Raw genomic sequence first — 20,606 nt, 5'->3', positions numbered from 1 at the left:
TACATGCCAGACTCTGAGATGACTTACCCAGAGTTTTAACTGCATATCCAGTAATTTCCTTGGAAAGACCATTTGGTACAAAGTACCCTAAGGTAGTCAAAGAATATACACGTGAACCAATACATATGAGCTTTCTAAAAGAAATTAAATGGACAATACTAGCTTATGGACTACATTCGCATTTGTTAAGGAAATGGTGAAAACGTGGGCTTTAAGCAATAGGCCGACACACACAATTAGCTTCAATTAATCTCAGCGATCCTAGAATATGGATCTCAGCTGCTTTGAAGTGTTATTGGAAAGAAGAGACAAAAATTTTAGAACAACAGGGGAAAGCAAAAGGACTGGAGATTTACCAAGATCAAATTCTTGGCAAGGGCCATTATACTCTGATCCTCAGGACCAGGCTCTCTATGATGGACGCACCTTGTTCCTGTGTAGCACAGCAGCTTTAAATGCTTGCCACAGGATTCAGGAACCAGGAAAGAAAATTGAATCATATATTAGGGTTAAACAGGGCCAGAGAGAGCTTTTTAGTAACTTTTTACAAAGATTAACTAAGGTTGTACAGGTAGGAGTAATAGACCCAGAAGCTAGATGTATACTTATTGAATCTTTGGCTTTTGAAAATGCCAGCTTAGAATGTAAAAAGATCCTTGGGCCTTTAAAGGTCAGATCAGCACCAATAGATGAATGGATCTTGCATATACCAAAAAAACCCCAAATGTTTTAATTGTAGCAGAATAGAACATCTGGGAAGGAATCCCTAAGAAAAGTGTCCCCTCTAGGAAGGGCAAGAATACGCAGTCTATGTCTCAGCCTTCTGCTGTATGTAGGAGGTGTGGCAAGGCTGACATTGGACCAATGAATGTAGATCGACAAAAAACAGATAAGGGAACATGAGACTGCTGTGGGACAATGGTCTTGTATTCTGTAGAGATCTGTCACTTGTATTGTGTTAATAAAAGGCTGATTGGCCAGTAGCTAGGCAGGAAATATAGACAGGGTGATGAGAACAGGAGAATTCTGGGAAAAGGAAAGGCTCAGTTTGTAGTCGTTACCTAGAAACAGAGGAAGCAAGATGAGAATGCCTCACTGATAAAAAGTCCCAAGCCACGTGGCGAATACAGACAAGAATTATGGGTTAATGAAAGTTATGAGAGTTGTTTAATAAGAAGCCTGAGCTAATAGGCCAACCAGTTTATAATTAATGTAAGTCTCTGTGTGTTTCTTTGGGACTGAATGGCTGCAGGACTGGGCAGGACAAAAACCTCTGTCAACACGATACCATTGGGAAACTCCTTGGGGGGGGCTCTCACAGGCCCCCATGTCAAACACAGTCCAGTCATTCCCAGTCACTATGGAGAACATGCTTCACCAAGAAAATTAAAAAATCCAGTGCCTATTGTAAAAAATCATACTGTTCTGGATGACGGAATAGAAATGGAAGAATCAAAAATTTGAGTAGGAAATAGGAAACATGTTTTGTAGGACTTCTATAAATGATCAAAGACTAAAGCTAAGATTATGGATAAATAACATTGTAATTGAGGTATAACAAGACATGGCTGCGGATGCGAGTATCATTACTCCAGAATCTTGCCATCTGGATTGGCCTCTTTCAAGAGGCAGATATTCAGTTCCTAGAAACTGGAACCCTATCTCAAGTGAAACAAAGCACAGGGTGGGTTGAATGCATAGGGCCAGGAAAGACAGGAAGGCTGAGGCCATATGTAGCTAATATTGCAGTGAATTTATGGGGTCATGATCTATTGCAGCGATGGAACAGCCAGATTAACATTCCTGCAGTCCCCAAAGCTCATGTTTCTGGGAAGGATATTATAAGGTATTATAAACAAAGGTCACCAGCCATTCAGGCTGTACAAGAACACAAAGCAACTAGCAAACTTTCAGAGGTACTAACGACCCTATCTTTAAAATTGTTAACCAATATGGGTTAAACAATGACCTTTAACAGTAGAGAAACTGAAGGCTTTAGAACAGCTGGTACAGGAGCAACAAGATGCTTGTCATATTGAAGAATCAACCAGCCCTTGGAATTCTCCTGTATTTGTTATTAAAAAGAAATCTGGGAAATGGAAAATGGTGACAGATCTTAGAGCTATGAACAAGGTTATTCAATCTATAGGCCCTTTACAATCTGGAATTCCTCTGCCTTCTCTATTACCAAAAGGATGACCTTTTCATAGTTATTGATTTAAAAGATTGTTTCTTTACTATACCTTTACAAGAAAAGGTCAGAAAAAATTTGCCTTCACAGTGCTTACTTATAATAATTCTCAGCCTACTAGGCAATACCAGTGGACCATCCTCCCACAAGGAATCCTCAATAGCCCTACCCTGTGCCAATACTTTGTAAGTCAGCCATTGGAAATACCATGTAAACAATTTCCTAAATCTATAATTTACCATTACATGGATGACATTTTGTTATCTGATTCAAATGCAGATACTTTAGAAAGAATGTTTGAAGAAGTAAAGAAAGTTTTGCCTAAATGGGGATTACAAATTGCTCCTGAAAAAATACAAAGAGGAAATTCTGTCAATTACCTAGATTATAAAATAGTTTTACAGAAAATTAGAATACAAAAGGCACAAATTAGGAGAGACCGTTTGTGGTCTCTTAATGACTTTCAAAGATTGTTAGAAGACATTTCCAGTCTACGACCAGCTGTTGGGATAACACCTGATCTAATAATTCATTTAAACAAAACCTTAAATAGTGACAAAAACTTAAATAGTACCAGGAAATTAACAGCTGAAGCAGAAAAAGAATTGATGGTCATTGAAGAGAAATTACAGGAGGCACATGTGGATAAGGTGAATCCAAATATTAATTGTATTATAGTCATATTGCCTTCCAGAATTTCCCCTACAGGAATCTTAAAGCAGAGGGAACATATTATATTAGAATGGATCTTTTTAACACATAAACCAAGTAAAAAAAATTAAAAACTTATGTGGAAAAAGTCTGAATTAGTTATAAAAGAAAAATTGAGACTTTGTAAACTAGCAGGAATAAACCCAGCAGAGATGATAGTGCCTTTTGCCACTGATGAAATTAAAAAGTTATGGGAAGACAATGAACCATGGCAATGAGCTTATGCTAATTTTGGGGAGAAATTAATAGCAATTATCTCAAAAGCAATAGAATTAACTTTATAAAGAGAACTTCTTGGATTCTTCCCCGAATTGTACATGATGCACCAATAACTGGAGTCCATACATTCTATACTGATGCAAATAAATCAGAAAAGGCAGGTGATAAATCAGAAGAATTAAGTAAGGTGGAACAAAGCCCTTATAATTCTGTATAAAAGGCAGAATTATATGCTATTCTCATGGTACTAAGGAATTTTAAAGGACCTTTCAATATAGTTACTGATTCACAATATGCAGAAAGAGTTGTCTTGCATATTGAAACCACTTAATTTATAGTAGATGATACATAATTGACTTCATTATTCCTTCAGGTTCAAGATATAATCAGGAAGAGGCTTTGTCCCATATACATAATACACAACCAATCCCCATACAGGTCCACCAGAATCTCTAGCACAAGGTAATGCAGAAATTGATTGATTAATTGATTGGAAGTGTGCTAAAGGCCTCATAATTTCACAAAAAAATCAAATAGCAAAGGTTTAAAGAAAGAGTTTTCTATTACATGGCAACAAGCTAAGGAGATTATAAAGAGATGTCCTAATTGCTTTCTATAACCAAATACCGTTACCTGCAGGGAGTAACCCAAAGGGTACTCAAAGGAATGAAATCTGGCAGATGGATGTATTCCACTTTACAGAATTTGGAAAATTAAAATATGTACACCACACCATTGACACTTATTCAGGTTTTCAATGGGCAACTGCTTTGAGCTCAGAAAAAGCTGATTCAGTAATCACACATTTACTAGAAGTTATGGCCATCATGGGTATTCCTGCACAAATAAAGACAAACAATGGTCCAGTATATGTATCTTAAGAAATTCAAACAGTTTTTTTGCTTATTATAATATAAAGCATATTACAGGTATACCAAATAATCTTACAGGTCAGATAGAGGAGGATCAAACTGAACTATAAATGATATGCTAAACAAACAGAAAGGGATGGAAAATAGCCCCAGAAATAGATTGCATAGTATTTTATTAACCTTGAATTTTCTTAATGCTAATGAGAAAGGAACAATGGCAGCAGAGAGAAATTGGATAATAGGAAAGTCTTCTGAATTAAATCAGCTGGTGTATTTCAAGGATGTGTTGACCTCACAATGGAAATCAGGAGATGTGCTATGTTGGGAAAGGGGTTTCACTCTTGTTTCCACAGGAGAACAAATACTAGCGATACTATCAAAATTGATAAAGATTTGGTTTGAAAAAGAGAAACTCTTGAGAAAGAGAAATGACAACTCATCCATAGAGGTGATAACCATACAGGTGGTAAGGAAACCTTATAAGGGTTGGGGCAAGGTTATGTTCTTGTCTATACAGGAAACTACACATCCTCGAAAAGTCAAGAGACCCTGGACATTTGGATGCCTAAAGGGGAAAAAAAAACTATCCAGAAAGGATCACCAAGCAAAAAGGAATATGACCTATGAGGACAGGTTATATGAAAAAAATTCATTTTATATATATATATATACACACACACACACACACACACATATATATATATGTATACACACACACACATATATATATATAAAGCTGGCTTTGGAGATGGAATGGCAATCCTTCTCTAAATCCAAGCAAGTTGTTAAAAAAAATTCAGACTTTCTGTTTCATGTCAGGAGTCATCTGGTATGGGACAGAAAGAAGAAAGAATTTAAGAAAAAAATTTTACTCTTCTCCATGCCTATTTTGTCTATATCGTATATTTCGTTGAATATATGTCCATATGAATGATGTTTCAGTTTTCCACAATGAACAGTAGATTTTCCTGCAGTAATATTTGATGTTTCCAGGAAGAAGATGGGGTCCCATAACAATGCCTGTACCTAGTTGATATGACATCACAATGCTGATAGTGCTACTCTAAGACCGGTTTTTGGGTACCAACTGCTGAAATGGTTCATCTTCTTACAATGTTTTGGCCAGAACTCCAAATAAGAATTTTAGAAAAACCCTATTGACTGCTCAGAGACCATTTGCAATTACACAAGACAGTAATCTTGAAACTTAACCATCATTTTACTTTTACAGGATCCCATAGAAAGAACATTGTTCCCATGACAGCTGGAAGCAATTCTAGAAGACAACATCCCCTCTTCCGACAAAATTTGTCCTCAGGGTTAGGCACACCACTTAGAGGTTGATTATTAGTTGGGGGTTGGGATGGAAATTAAGTAGACCTAGAGATCTCCTTGAAAAATAAGGGAGAAGTTGAATGGGATAATAGGTAGATTAGTGAGAAGTTACTCACACTAATAATAACAGTGAGTAATAGAGTGAATACTTGTGAGCTATTATTTATGGACAATTTACATTGGTACAGATTCTTGTATATTGTATAAGTTCATATTATATTTGTTATATTGAATATGCTCCTAATTCTGTTTATAATACTTGTATACCTATGCAGTTATTTTATCACAGTGTATGCATGCATGTTTCTATATCTGTTTAAGACATTTTGTATACTGATATTTTTAGGATAAATTATTATATATTATATATTTTTACCTCTGATCAAGACATTTATACTTGTTTTAATTTTAATTGTTTTAAAATTTAATTTTAAGATCATTGTCCTCATTCACTGCACAGTTGTTTAAAGATTGTTTAATATTCTGATATGAAGTCTTGGTCTTTATGTTATATAGGCATTATATATATATATATATATATATATATATATAATAGGCATAATATTAAGTATTATAGGTCAATAGTCATTCATGTTTGTCATACTTATAGTCAGACTAATTAGGTTCTTTAGATACATAGAGATTATATTCTATATAGATAGATAATCTTCAACCACTTAAAAGATCTGTAGAGCATGGCATTTAAATAACTTAGGGTTCTGTTGATGTGAGACACAATTGTTCCTGGTAGCACCAATCTATTCCCGAGACAATGTTGAGCACCAAAGACACTCCACTCGGATCTTGTTTTCCTCTTGGCACAACTGGCCTTTGGGCAAGGAACTGTCCATGCCTTGACAACTGGCAAAGTGCATGGTATCCGGATTGAACAAGCAGGATCCAAAAAAAAAAAAAGACTGCCAACCTTGCCAAGACAAGGTAAGATGGTTCTGAAAATTTCCTCCCTCTGAAAATGGTCTGTCAGTTACTCTAGGCCTTAGCCAAAGTTGGTTGCTTCAATATTGCAAATGAAAGTTTGGGTGATTGCTCAGGAAGCCAGCTGTCTCTGTCATCTACTGCATATTTTGGGAGCTGTTGATTGCACTTCATGCTTACTCAATTAATATTATCTCCCTTCTCAGGCCTTCGATGGGGTTGAAGATTAGATAGTAGTAGTTACTTTTCTCTTATGATCTAGCTAAGCCATTTCGAATACAAGACTCCTTAGGATAGAATGTTTATTAAAACATTTAGCATAGTCAACTTGGAATGGGACTGATGGAACATGCGACCAAATCGGACTCTCTGAGGGTGGCTGATGGTGGAGGCTGACCGAGGAGCCAAGGACAATGGCGATGGGCTTGGTCTCTACGACATGGATGGGCTCTGTGTGAGCCTTGTCAGTTTGGTTGCTCACCTTCCTGGACCTGGGGGGAGTTGGGAGGACCTTGGACTCAACATAGTGTAGAGAACCCTGATGGCTGTTTGGCCTCAAGAGGGAGGGAGTGGGGGTGTGGGTGGAGGGGAGGGGAGGGAAGGGGGAGGAGGAGGGGAGGAGATGGCAATTTTTAATAAAAAATAAATAAACTGGAAAAAAAAACATTTAGCATATATTCTTTGCCTAATATTGTTTATGCTGTTTGTAATTCTAATTTTGTATGGTAAAATAGTGTATATAGTTTTGTATTTTGGGTTTGGAACTCTCTCATTTAGACAAAAGCAAGAGATAATGGAAAACCTCCTTTAGCCAATGAACTTTAAGAGGCTGGACCAGGTTGGGACATGACTTTTGGATACCCAGAGAAAGCTGCTGGCCCGCCCAGCTCTCTCTCTCTTGTTCCCACGCTCCACACCTTGAGGTTGGGCCCTCGTTCCTGTTCCATGAGTTTTTCCCTTATAATAAAGAATAATTGTAGAATACACTTTTGGAGTTAGCTTGGGATTATCTGACTCACAATTTCCCTCATTGGACACGTTCAGCTTCAGAGACCCACCTGCCTCTGCCTCACAAGTGTTAGGATTAAGGGTATGCCCCATCACCATCTGACTATAGTAAGATTTTATCTGAAAAAGCTTATTAAAACAGCAAAGGGAAATCCTCAAAGTGATGAGGATGGGCAACAAATGAAAGCTAGAACTTACAACCTTATGTCTATTAGCTGTAAAATGATGTTAGTCACCAAGTAGTAACAGTAAGATGAACCATGTTCTTCCTGTAATTTTACTGAATAAACCCAACATAAACATTTCATACAATACTTTTAGTAGATACAATTTATTGATCTTTAGTTATTTGGCAATCTTTAGGGAAAAGGAACAAAGCTAAAATCAACTGAGTAAAGGAAAAATAATGCTTCCAAGTATGCAGAATATGAAGCAGTAGTTGTCATCGTCCTCACCTTTAATGGACACTAACCAAATAGTGACTAACGCTTTTGTGACTTACAGTGGCACTGTTTCGAACTAAATTTTGACAGCATTTATTTCTTGGTTCAAACAAACAGACAGAAAGAAATCATACCTTTCTCATATTTTCTGCATCCATGGCAACTATTTCCAGTTCGTCCCTCTCCTGCCTGACGTCTGTCAGTCTCTGCAGCAATGTCTCCTTCTCACCCTGGAGCTTCCTACACTCCTTCTGGGCCTGAGCTGCCTGGTCTTTGATGGTCCCCAGGTACTCTTGCAACCCACTGATGACACCTTCTAAATCCTTCTTCAGAGCTTCATTTGCAGCTATCTGGCCTATGCAAGATGAAAACAAAGAGATAATATGTATTTTAGAAGTACTTTGTCTCCTTAGTGATTAGCTATTAGCCCAGAGTGAAATTCTAAGTTTCTTATTTACTTTATCTTTCAAGACAGAATAATTTATTTCCTATAATACAGGAATATTGTGCAGGTATACAATAAGACAAGCATATTTATGACAGATATTTCCAGAATGCCTAATGCTATAAAATTTTAATCTCTGCTAAAGTAATAAAAAAGTATAATAAAACTATGAGTTCTTACTGGACACACAAATCAAGACCACGATCTATAACACTAACTCCAGTCTCAGACTGGCAGCAGAATATACAGTCTGAAAGGTTCAAAAAAATGTATCATGGAAATTGGAGAAATGGCCCATCAGTTATGAGCAACTGGCTGCTTGTCATGGCAGCTCACATAAGGCTGTAACTTCAGTCCCAGGGGAACCGATGCTGTCTTCTACATTCATGGGCACCGCATGCACAAGGTATACAGACATATTTGCAGGCAAAACATCCATGCACATACATTATTTAGTAAGTATTTTAAGTGTATGCTGATACATGCTATTTGCAGATACTTTATGAAAACTGCATGGAAAACTTCTCCCAACAACTAATTGTCGAGACAGTAACCAGTTTAAGATGACACACAGGATGGCAATCAGGGAATGGAATCTTGCTTTACACTGAGCTCAGGCTCTCATTAATACACCACTATTCTAAAATGTTCCCTTTTAAAAGTACCTTGCAAATGTGGGCCCAGACTTCTTTCTTTCTGTAACCAGATGAGTCTCCTAAATAAACTGGCTCCGAAAGGACTTTATGCCATAGAAGATAATCAATGACCAAGCTCTTCCTGATCATACTGACTTCTTGCCCATTGTCATCAGTGTAACAGACCACAATAATACAAAATACTTTAAATTTTATTAGACATTCTGGATAATCTCAGCAAAACTTCCCCATCAAGTGAGACCGGGACTGTATCCAGGCAAGTCCTAGACAGTGTCTCTGGGCAACTGCGGCCAGCACTGAGACTGTTCCCTTAGGTCACACTTCAGTTCTCACCGTCAGTAAGCTGTTGTTCAAGATCCTTGATCTCTTCAGTCTCCTTAGCAATCCTAGACAGAATCTCATCCAGGCGGCTCTCGAGATGTGTGTATTGCTTGTTCATAATGTCAAGCTGCTGTTCTTTACCCCTTTTCTGAGCTTTCATATGGGACTGAATTTAGGGAAAAAAATGAATACAACCCAAGTTTTTAAAACTCTTAAAAATAACAATCTTTAGCAATGTTTTAAAAGGAAGAATAGAAAATAAAAGTTACAATTCCATCTGCTCTGAGTTAGGCCCTGTAGTATTTTCATGTAAGTAGTTCCTGTTAAAACCCCAGGATGGCTTGAAATAAGATGAGAAACAGAGCTGATCAGGGAGTGTAGCCTTTTGTTCAAGGTCACAACTGCTAGGTCTTATAGAAAACTTCAGTGTTATATGCAGCATTAAAATGTCTTTTAAAAAAGATTCCCGAACACTAGCTATATTGAAAAACAGTATATTTACAGGAAGCATCCAAAAGTACATTCCAAAATATAAATAAGTGTTATATCTGTGTACAAGGACTCTAAGAGATTTTACTTAAGTGTTTCTATATTTACAAAATGTATGGGGTGGGGAGTTTTATTACTGATAACTAATGCCTTTTTAATGTGAAAATACATTTACATGTACTTTAGAAGGTGTTTGGGGAAATGGAGACTTGTGATAAACAAACGCTCAGAATTCCCATTTACTTTCTATCTCCTATCCGACATTTGTTTTTAGATACAATAAACTGGGGATGGTGAGGGTGGTCAGAGACCACTGTCCCTGCAAGTATTCAATGCAGGACCCACAGGCCCACACACCCTCTTGTTCCTGCTTTCTGACAATATGGCATTAGCCAGCCACTGCTACCTGAAAGTAATGGATTATCTCCCTCAGGTGTGCTGGGGAAAACAGAGAACCAATTATCTTGTCTAACCATTCATTTCACAAATATAAGCCCGAGTCTCAGATCAATCAAACGTCTTGACTGGATCTCCTTAGGCAAGAGTTCACATACACTGTAATTCCCGAGAGAAATTCTGCCTTCCTACTCATTCCACCCTTACCCAACAGGTTCAGAAGACTAGAACAGTAACTGAGGGAGAACTCGTCAGAACAGTCAGAGCCTGAACAACAAACACTAAGGTTTTCAAGCCTAAAACCCATTGGATTAGACAAAAATGCTCTGTGTGAGAGGTCGTCTTTCAGATGGAGAACAGATGACTGACAACACCACTGTCAGCATCAGCTATTATCTTACTATGGATAAATCTGATGGGATATTCAAATCTTACGTTTCCCTACACTCCCCAAATACTCACCTTAAATCTCTGAACACCCAGTTACTGCAGATAAGAGTTTACATCCTAACTGTACTACTCCCTAGCCTTGGGTGGCTCACGGATGAACTCCCCTACTATACTTATATCTTAACCATCAACTCTTAAAATTCCTCGTTAAAAGTGCACTGCAACCTCTACATGCAGGGCAAACATGTGGTTCAAGATGTCCATGCTGGGCAGTAAACACATGGAGCGACAGCAGACCCTGCGGTTTCCTGCAGCAGTGGAGCTCACAAAAGAGTTACTGTGAAAACAGGAACTTACAGACCTGGCCCCTCCTCCTCCCAAGCCCTTTCTCTGTACACAGAGTAATGACCATACCTTAACTTCGAATCTGTTCTGTTTACAACTGAGACGTGGATAACAAAAATAGTGGGCGGAAAGCTAGCTCGTCTTCAGATCCATGTGTCTTTCCCACTCTGACAGCCACATCTTTGCAAGAGCCTCCGTGCCTAAAGTAACCTCCCAGCGCCACAAACCAGCGTGAGTGACAGCTGAGCTAGCCCAGTCACCAGCAGGCTCCGTGAACAGGCCCCGCCCCCAACTTTAAATCAAAACACAGGAAGCTCCCGAGGGCCAATCACGCCCAGAGGCTGAAAGACCACTAGGCTAATTCCCTGTAGGAAAGCGGCACAGATCTGTATTGTCTGCCCAGTGATAACTGCTCCTCTAGCTGGGAAAGCTGTTCCTTTAACTGGTTACTAAAACAGGACTCGATTTTTAAATGCCATTTTTTCTTTTGAAACCTAATGAAACGTACTTTTAAAAAACATCTGACTAGGCTTGGTTCCGAGCTAAGATTTTATTTTTCATTTTTTATCTTTAATTTTGGATTTTAATCCTTTTGTGAGAAAAGGGTTGTTGTAGTAGTTTACGCAAGGGCTCTGTCTCTTCCTCAGAGTGATGAGAGGCAGATAATTTAGTTTTCCGGGTCACATTTCTACCCTCTGCAAAGTGAGAACTTGAGATGAGGTGAACTGAGAATTGCATGCTCTGGTGTGGGGACGGGGCTTGAGCGCCTTACTCCTACCTGAGCAGATGGGTTCTAGCTGCCCTCAAGACTGAAGCCACCATTCCTGGGTGTCTAGCCTCTCCTCTATGTGATACTCCACAGAAACACAGTGAAAGTAAATCCCCCTCTGCCCAGGAAGTCACCGTCATTTGCTGAAGCAATCGGACTTGGGACCATCAGGCTGCTTCCTTCTACTTTCCAGGGGATATGGTTTTCTATTATTAGGACAACCCTTACACAGATGCACGACTCTTAATACATAATGTAACAAAGCAAAATACTACTGACGTACAATATACATCACAGTACTTAAAAACCTCTGAGTTTTCTTCTAACAAAAATTTTCAAAAATAACCAAGACTTTTAGGGCTTGGGAGACGGCCCTATGAGCATGCGAAGCTGAACGCGGATACCCAGCACTCATGCAAGGCAGGCACAGCACAAGGCCATACCCCCCCCACCCTCCGGGGCTGGGGTGGGGAGTCACAGGACAATCTCTGAAGTTCACTGGCCAGCCTAGCTGAATTACTTAGCTCTAGATTCTGTAAGAGATCCTATCTTAAAAATGAAAGAATGAACAAATAAATTAATACTTGAATAAGAGAGAAAACAAATGAGGCTGAAAACTGAGAATGACTTCTGGCCTCCACATATATACAACATGCACGCTCACAAATGTGCATGTTTACTACATATGCACGCATACACACAATTAAAAATAATACTTTGAGTGAGAATACTAAGCCTTAGCTTTTTTTTGGAAGTATTTTAAGCCTATAAGGTGATCCTTTGTCAAAACTACCTGGCCTCTGGTCCTACGTGTCTGCATCCTGGCACACAGGCGGGAAACTGGCGTGTTTAAAGAGTGACCCATCTGTCAAGTACTTAAAGCAGGCTCTAGTGCACTGCTCTATCACACTAAACTCTATTCCCGTTAGTCCAGACATCTTACATGCTCCTTAATTTATAATTCAAACCGCAACAAGAAAACATGAAGGAAATAGTTTTACCTATTTCAGAATAGTGGCTAAAATAGAAGCCATTAATAAGATTTAAAGGGTATTGACTGACAAGAGCCAAGAGTCTGACTCTACCATTCAGACATCTGACTTCACAATTTAGGATGACAAACTCCAGAGAGATGTTTTATTTTTAAGAATAAAATGAACAGAAACAGCAGTTTTTGTAGAATATCTGCATCAAGAATTAAAAAGGTACAAAAGACCTCTGCCCCTGCCCCTGCTTCAGCATTTCCTGCCTTTAAGGAGCAAAAAATTTACAGGGCACTTTGAATCAAGTCTCTCTTGCTCTAAAATACAATGAAATTCAACCACTGCCCCCCAAAAGTGCTTTCATTTATTGAAAACCACTCTTTCAAGACTTTTAGGTTGTTTTGTTTTGGATGTAAATGTTTCATATGAATACATAGCCTATATTTGTATCTAATTACATATACATGTATAAATTATACACACACACACACACACACACACACACACACACACATCACTTAACTCAGTGTATCAAACTAAGATACAGAGAAAGGGTTCTACCACTAAAAATGATAAGGCATGTACTACCGACACACAGCATCTTCCGTCTCCATAGAACAAGTCAAGATTTCGTATTTACTCACATGCTTTGGGTCTTTGGAGTCCAGGCTCTCTATGGCTACTTGCAGGTTGTTGATGTCCTCCTGCTTTTCGGCAGTTTCTTTCCTTTGCTTTTCCATCTGCATTTCTAGATCCAGAGCCTCCTGGCGTAGCTTGTTTAGAAGTTGTATTCGACCAGTCAACTGTCTGAGAAGAAGGTCCTTCTCTGCTTCTGAAACCTAATTCTCCCCAAATCCCAGCATTAACAAATTAACAAAGGAGAGCAACAACTTACAAAGCTAACACCTATAATCTTAAAAAATATTCCATGTTAAAGAAAACACACAAAATAAGATGAGAAACAGAGCTGATCAGGGAGTGTAGCCTTTTGTTCAAGGTCACAACTGCTAGGTCTTATAGGTGTGGTGGGCTGAATGAAAATGGTTCCCACAGGCTCATATATTTGAATACTTGATTTCCAGTTGTTTGGGAAGAATAAATGTTTGGCATTGCTGGGGGGCGTGTACTACTGGGGGCAGGCTCTGGGGTTTCAAAAGAGCAAGCCATTCCTAGTTGGATCACTCTGCCTTGTGTTGTTTCTCAAGATATCATCTCATCTCCCAGCTGCTGCTCCAGTTCCATGCCTGACTGCCTGCTGTCACAAAGGTCATGGACTCTCTAACCTCTGGAACCGTGGGCCCCTAAATTAAACACTTAGTTAATCAATCAATTTTGGTTTTTCAAAAGAGGGTTTCTCTGTGTAATAGTTCTGGATGTCCTGGAACTCACTCTGTTCACCAGCTGCCCTCAGACGCACAGGGATCTGCCTGCCTCTCCACCAAGTACTGAAGATGTGTACCACCACCACCAATCTTTAAGGTAGCGATTTAAACAACTGTAGCAATACTTTTCAGATGTGTAGTGATGACTGAGGATGATGGTCTACACATTTAATCCCAGCACTTGGAAAGAGGATGCAGGAATAAGAAGTTCAAGGTTATCCTCAGCTATATAGCAATTTCCAGGCCATCCTGGGCTACGTGAGACCTTGTATCAAAAAAAAAAAAAAATCCAAAATACATTAAAAAAATTTAACCTATGCAATTACAACATGGATTTGAACTGCATGAAATACTTTGGAAACTGCTGAAAGTAGTTTTCAGTTGTCACCCTCTCGCCTCCTCCCCTCCCCCCCCCGCAACACACACCTTGTGTCTGATAATCTTCATGCCATAGCAGACATGTTCTTTGGTTCTTAAACTAAGTCCCAGGTGAAGAGGCTTAGTTAGAAGAGATGAGTCAAGAAGCAACATGTATAGGAGACCAGATAGATCTTCTTGTATGAAATTTTTAGTATCTATTTTTACTATTTTTATTATGTATGTATCTGCATGTGGGTTTGTGCATGTGAGGGCAGATGACTGTGGAGGCCAGAAAAGTTGGATCCCTCTGGAGCTGGAGTTATAGCAGTTGTGAGCTGCCTAACATGGGTACTGGGAACCGAACCTGGTCCTCTGGAAGAGTAGATCTTAACTGCTGACCCATCTCTCAGCCCTATCTGGTGTCAAATTTAAGTGATTTATTTCTACACATTTTGTGAAATGTTAATAGGATATCATCATGAATGAAATGCTTTCACTATATTTGACTCTAAAAGTATCCAACAATTCATTTCAAAGTGATTTAATATGACTATATATCCCTGGCTGGTCTGGAAGTCACCCTCTAGACCAGGCTTGCCTTGACTAACAGAGATCTTCCTGCCTCTGCTCCCTGAGTGCTGGGATTAATGGCATGCATCACTATTGCAATTCTACAGAAAGGATGTAAAATTGCATTAAAAATTATTTTTAGTTATGCTTCCACATACCTTTTTTTGTTGTATAGCTTCTTCCAGTTGCTGAAATTCTTGAGTAGCCCGTAATATTTTCTGTTCTGCTGTTTCTATATCATGGTGTAGTTCTGACAGTCGAATTTGTGCTGAAATTTAAAACAATTCTAATATACACACATGAGAAAAATGCTGACTTCTAAGATTTTTTACTACATTTTCTTTGCAACAAACGCCACCCTAGTTAAGTTGTTCCACTGAAGAAGAAATGTATTACGATAGCTTCCATATCTATTCAGCTCTGTTCTACAAAACTATAATTGATCCTTTTATTTGTATAATTCTTAACATGAAAAGGACTTGATTTCTCTTACCACTGTGAACTGCTTTAAGAGGACTTCACTGCAAAGTAGGCACTTTACATGTCACCAGGATACTAACAATAATACCACGACCATCACCTGTGTTATAGATTAAATGCTTTACAATGGAACTCAGTTTCAAGAAGTTCACCATTTGGAGCTGGGCATGGTGCCACATGTATTTAATCCCAGCATTCAGGCAGAGCAGGTGGATCTCTGTGTGTCTGAGGCCAGCCTGATCTACAGAGTGAGTTCCAGGACAGCCAGAACAATAGAGAGATCCTGTCTCCGAAAAAACAAAAACTGAAACAAAAGCAGTTTGCTTTGGGAGGGCTGGAGCTGGACTTGAGGAAGGGCACTTGCACAGTGTGCACAAGGCCCTAGGCTTGTTTCCCTGCACCAATGAATACGATGGAAGAAAAGGGAAGTAACACAAAGAAATTAAGACAAACAGAAACTTCCCTCTGGAGGGGGCCGCGAATCAGTTATTACTTTCTACCACAGACTTCATTTTGCCTTTTTCCTTTTCTCACACATCTTCTCACAAAACCCTACTGTACCCATGACTCATTTACTTCTGCTTTCTCCTGCCAAAGCTTTCCATAAAATACACATAAAAAAGAAATCAGTGTCCACCTTGCCTCCTATGTAACTATCAGCTAAGCAAGGACGTGCTAACCATCGGATTGATGGGAGCCCCACAGTGGATCACAAGTCCATTGTGCAACTCCATTGTGGGGCAAGGTGCACAGACTCCAGTCACATCCACATCTTCCACATCCACACAGCCAGTGAGGAAGTGGACGCAGAGCTAACACTGGCAGAGTATCTTCAGTATCTCTTGGCTTAACTTCCTGTACTGGTTTGCCAGGCGCGGCAAGATCCCTTGAATTAGACTGGGGAATGCACACAGGGCACGTCAGGAAGAGTCAGAGGCCAGCCTGAGGGCGAAGCCTAAGGAGAGTGCTCTGCTTCAACTTATTGGAAGGGTTTTGTCTTCATGCGTCTTAACTTGCTTCAGTGATTATTAACTACACCTCTAGTGAGTGCCTGTTGGCAGGATGTGATTTATACCCTTCCCCCAACTCCCCAGCCCCTCCAGACAGGGTTTCACTGTGCAGTATCTTTGGCTGAATGAGAGATTCGTCTGTCTCTGCCTCCCAAGTGCCGTGATTAAAGACGTGCACCACCACCACCTGACGGTTACTGTTATAAGATTGATTCCTTGAACATGTTGCCACCAATTACCCAGAAACCTGATTCTCAACCACAACAGGAATCATTTAAAAAGCAGGCTTATTAATCACTACTTAGGTTTTATACGTATCATTTAAACCATAAGTAGTATCAATGAGGAGGGGAGGAAGTGGAAATTTTGAATGGTATTATTATTTTTTTTTTTTTGGTTTTTCGAGAAAGGGTTTCTCTGTAGCTTTGGAGCCTGCCTTGGAACTAGCTCTTGTAGACCATTGAATGGTATTATTATAAACAAAAAGAAAAGAAAGAAGTCCACCCAGTTAGAATAGAAAAAAAAAATAAGATAAGCTGGGCGGTGGTGGCACACGCCTTTAACCCCAGCACTTAGGAGACAGAGGGAGGCGGATCTCTGTGAGTTTGAGGTCAGCCTGGTCTACAGAGCGAGTTCCAGGATAGCTAGGACTACACAGAGAAACCCTGCCTCAAAACAAAACAAAAACAAAAATTGTAAGATAAAATCAACTTGTATATGCAGTTATTTTGGCTGTCTGCCTGTATTAAGCCTGCATACATTACTTTTTGCAGTGATGGACACTGAACCAAAAGACTTGCGCATGCCCGGCAAATGTTCCACATGGAGCCACATCCCCAGTCTCATACTTTTTTAAGAACTTAAGAATAACTTTGTTTAACCTGCACTTATTTTTTTTTCTGTGTCCTCCAACTGCACATCCGGCGAGGCATGGACTCTCAGGGGCGTGTGCTTGTGTCTAAGTTGTCCTCCAGGCATCATCTTCTGGATCTGAACAGCCTGGGCATCGCTGGCGATGAAAGTCTCGGTGGCAAACATGTTTCTCTTGTATCTGGATTTGCCAATGTAAGGGCTTTCATCTGGGGATTTGTCAATTTCAGCATACTAAAAGCAAGCATAGCAATAGATCTATGGATTAAGAAGCAACTTCCAGTCAAATGACATTGTTCATCTTAGTGGTGAACACATCATACAATTAGTCATATTAATATTATAGTCTAGAATCTAAAAGATTTAATACTATTCTTTATCTTCTTTTTTCATATAGCAAAAAGGAACTAGAACTAAAAATGGTCTCAAAAGGACTCTTCCTTCTACTAGCATATAAACTTAGATTAGCTGATTAAAGACTCCCCACAGCTATATGACTGCTTAATATTGTTTAATCTTTCAGTCAAAAGCCCGTGTGTATTATGTTGTTTCCTGACCAATATAAGTAAGAGTTCAATCTAATACATATTAATTTTAAATTTTAAAACCTAAACAACACATGATACTGTTGGAATCACTAGTCATTTGGCGGTTCCTTGTTTCTATGGCGTTTTTTACTAGGAACAGCTGCAGAATGTTGACTCTAGAGAGCAGTGAACAAGCCATGCTAGGAGGCTGCCACTCAGGTGCTGAAGCACTTCTGCTGAAAGTTTGGATTTAATTGATCCGCATCAGATAACAGATGGTTAAGACATCTGCTTTCAATTATAGACATGGCTCTCAGCAAGGATCTCCTGGGAACTTTTATCTTTTTAGAACATTCCTTTAACTCCCTGAGCCAAGCTCACACACTCAACCAAAATGCAGTTTACTTTGGTGATATCCTTTTATCAAGAGAATGGAGTGAGATTGGAGAGCTGGCTCAGCAGGTAAAGGTACTAGTGGCAAAGGCACCTGCTGCCAAGCCTGACCACTTGAGTTCAATCTCTGGGAACCGCACAGTGGAAGCAAAGAAGTGACTCCCAAAAATCGTCTAACCTCCAAATATATGCCCTCTCCTATACATAAACACAAATACAAATATATTTTAAAAAATGGAGCAATTAATGGTAAAATCCCTTTAATGTTCCTATCACATGTCTTCCTCCTACGTTCCCCCAATCCTGGCTTCAATTTTAGATTGCTAAAATAAACTTACCTCTGATGGATAATAATTTAGTGGCTCAAACTTAGCATCAATTTTATAAAAGGCCAGTTCCTGCTCCAGCGCATACTGCTTTTGACATGCTCGAGTTAGTTCCACTGTTTTCTGTTTTAGCTATTGGTCAACATGAGATGAATCAGTATCAGTGAGTTTCAGAAGACCTTTGGAGTTTGTATGCTATTTCAGGATATAGTGAGTCAAGTTTTAAAAAGCAATTTAGGTTGTTCATCTAAACAGGAAAATAAATATCAGTCATTTTGTAGTACATGCTTCCTGGTTTCCCAATTATTAGTACTAATTTATTGAACATAACTCTTTGCTTACTCTTTGATTTTAATGATTGCTTCAATTCACTGAGAGACATTTTACAGAGGAGGAGAAAGATTGGCTCTAATCAATGAATCTTAGCTGTGAGTGTGTGTGTTGGGGGGGTCTCACTATGTCTGCCAGCCTCTTGGGCATGAGGGTTATAGACATGTGCCTCCATACGGGGCCAGAACATTCCTCTTTGTAGCAGAGAGGTAAGGAATGTAAATAAGTTCAATCAGATGCAAATATGTGGTATTAGTAATTTTTAATATAGTAACTTCACTCTAATTACAACTTTTTGATTACACTTAGATATTCTGGAGCTGGGAGGAAAATGTAAGGATAATCTAATTTTCTGAATTTACAGATGCAGAAGTTGAGTTCCAGATTGCTGAACTGCCTTGTCACAGGTTACCTGACTATCAAACTAATCCTTTGAGTTCATTTTAAAGGTCAACTAAGTAATTTTTTCTTTTTCATTTTTTTGGGGGGCTGGGGGTCTGAGAGTTGATTTCAAACAGAAAAGCATGCAGAAATATTTCACAAGTATCAAAATGCAAGTTGAAAAGAAGAAAGCATACGCACAGACATTTTACAAGGGCAGGAAATGAAAACCGTGCATGAGTGAGCATGCAGTCACCTCCTGAATACCCATCAAAAGGAGCAGCCCTGACTTGAGCTCTCAGAGAGGGTGACCTACATCTGCTACCCCACCCAGGCTCCATAACTCAATTCCAAGGTGATAAAGCTGCTCAGAGAGGCTAGTCAATCTGCCCAACTGAGCAACTGGTTGAAAAGCAGTGTGTACATCTGTGTAACCTGGTTTCAAGTCTAACACTTTGTTTGTCCCATGCTGCCTTCAGTGTCCTCTTGCAGGCTGTCTAACACATTGCGCTTATTTAGGTTTCTACTGAATGCTCAAAAGATGGAGTCTCAAAGATACAATTTACAATCAACAGCCTCAACTTATGTTCAGGTTTCTCCCCTCAAAGCAAAGCCAAAACAAGGGCAAACACTACTGGAAGCAGAGAACATGTTTGGACTACTTTCCAAAATAACCTTTGTTTTCAAAGTATTTTTGTGCTTTTCATAGCTCTGGACTTAGATGATGATAAGTCCTCAGCAAACATCTTTTGGAAGAAGTGCATAAATGAGAGCAACACAGGAACCAAGGGAAGTATGCTAGTAGCATATTGGCTATGGATAGTCAAGAGATGACTGCAGGAACACAAATCTCCTCTCACATTCAAATTTCCTCTCCTAAAAACAGTCATTTACAACATATTACACAAACACATTCCCAAAGAGACAAACCAGACTTAAAATGTAAACAAGCATATTAATACAAGTTGTCATGCAAGACCACAGAAAACAGTGTGCAGTTCAGTCTTGAAGGAACTACCTTAAAGAAGAATAAAGACTCAGCAGAAAAAGGCCTGCAGGAAACCAAGATAAGGGCTAAGAGAAGAAGCAAACAGAAACACATTACCTAGAGAACACTGGAGCGAGCTAGGCTCTGTTGCCACTAGTATTTCTACATTGATGATTCACCACCGAAGGATACAGTTATCAGGACTGGTGATGACACATGGCATCACTGAGTATAAATTTATCACCCTGTATTACTTGGTACTTGAAGTTATTTTCCCATTTAGAACCTTACTAAATTCTCACAAGGCCATGATGGTAGCAGGACAAGCAAACATTCCATTTAAACAATAAGAACACTGAAAGGTAAGAGTTAAATAGCTTGCAAAACAATAAAGAGGAAGTTGGGTTAGTATTTGCAGATGGTGGGGATAGGGTCCACTACAATTTAAATGGATGCCCAAAGACTTAATCCAACACAGTT

At 39.2% G+C, this 20,606-nt stretch overlaps 1 protein-coding gene across 9 annotated transcripts in view; it reads right to left on the bottom strand.

The window, feature by feature from the left end:
- Cntrl (centriolin) overlaps nt 1-20,606 on the bottom strand; it is an 88,463-nt gene that overhangs the window by 48,216 nt on the left and 19,641 nt on the right. For 8 of the 9 annotated variants that reach the window (XR_005286222.1, XM_038337139.1, XM_038337140.1 and 5 more), the window contains exons 8-13: nt 18,440-18,559; nt 17,193-17,415; nt 14,980-15,089; nt 13,154-13,348; nt 9,150-9,303; nt 7,850-8,070 (exon numbers count right to left, since the gene is read on the bottom strand). Coding sequence is in view for 8 of the 9 variants with exons in the window: in XM_038337139.1 (XP_038193067.1) it covers nt 7,850-8,070; nt 9,150-9,303; nt 13,154-13,348; nt 14,980-15,089; nt 17,193-17,415; nt 18,440-18,559 (1,023 nt within the window). In the remaining variant the exon portion in view is untranslated. Of the gene's footprint in view, nt 1-7,849; nt 8,071-9,149; nt 9,304-10,826; nt 11,001-13,153; nt 13,349-14,979; nt 15,090-17,192; nt 17,416-18,439; nt 18,560-20,606 lie in introns of those variants that run through there. The other variant, XM_038337143.1, reaches the window with a different exon arrangement.

Source organism: Arvicola amphibius, chromosome 7 (assembly GCF_903992535.2).
Source record: "Arvicola amphibius chromosome 7, mArvAmp1.2, whole genome shotgun sequence".
Lineage (NCBI taxonomy): Eukaryota > Metazoa > Chordata > Mammalia > Rodentia > Cricetidae > Arvicola > Arvicola amphibius.
The sequence above is the reverse complement of the archived record's forward strand: the minus strand, read 5'-3'. Positions and strand labels throughout refer to the sequence as shown.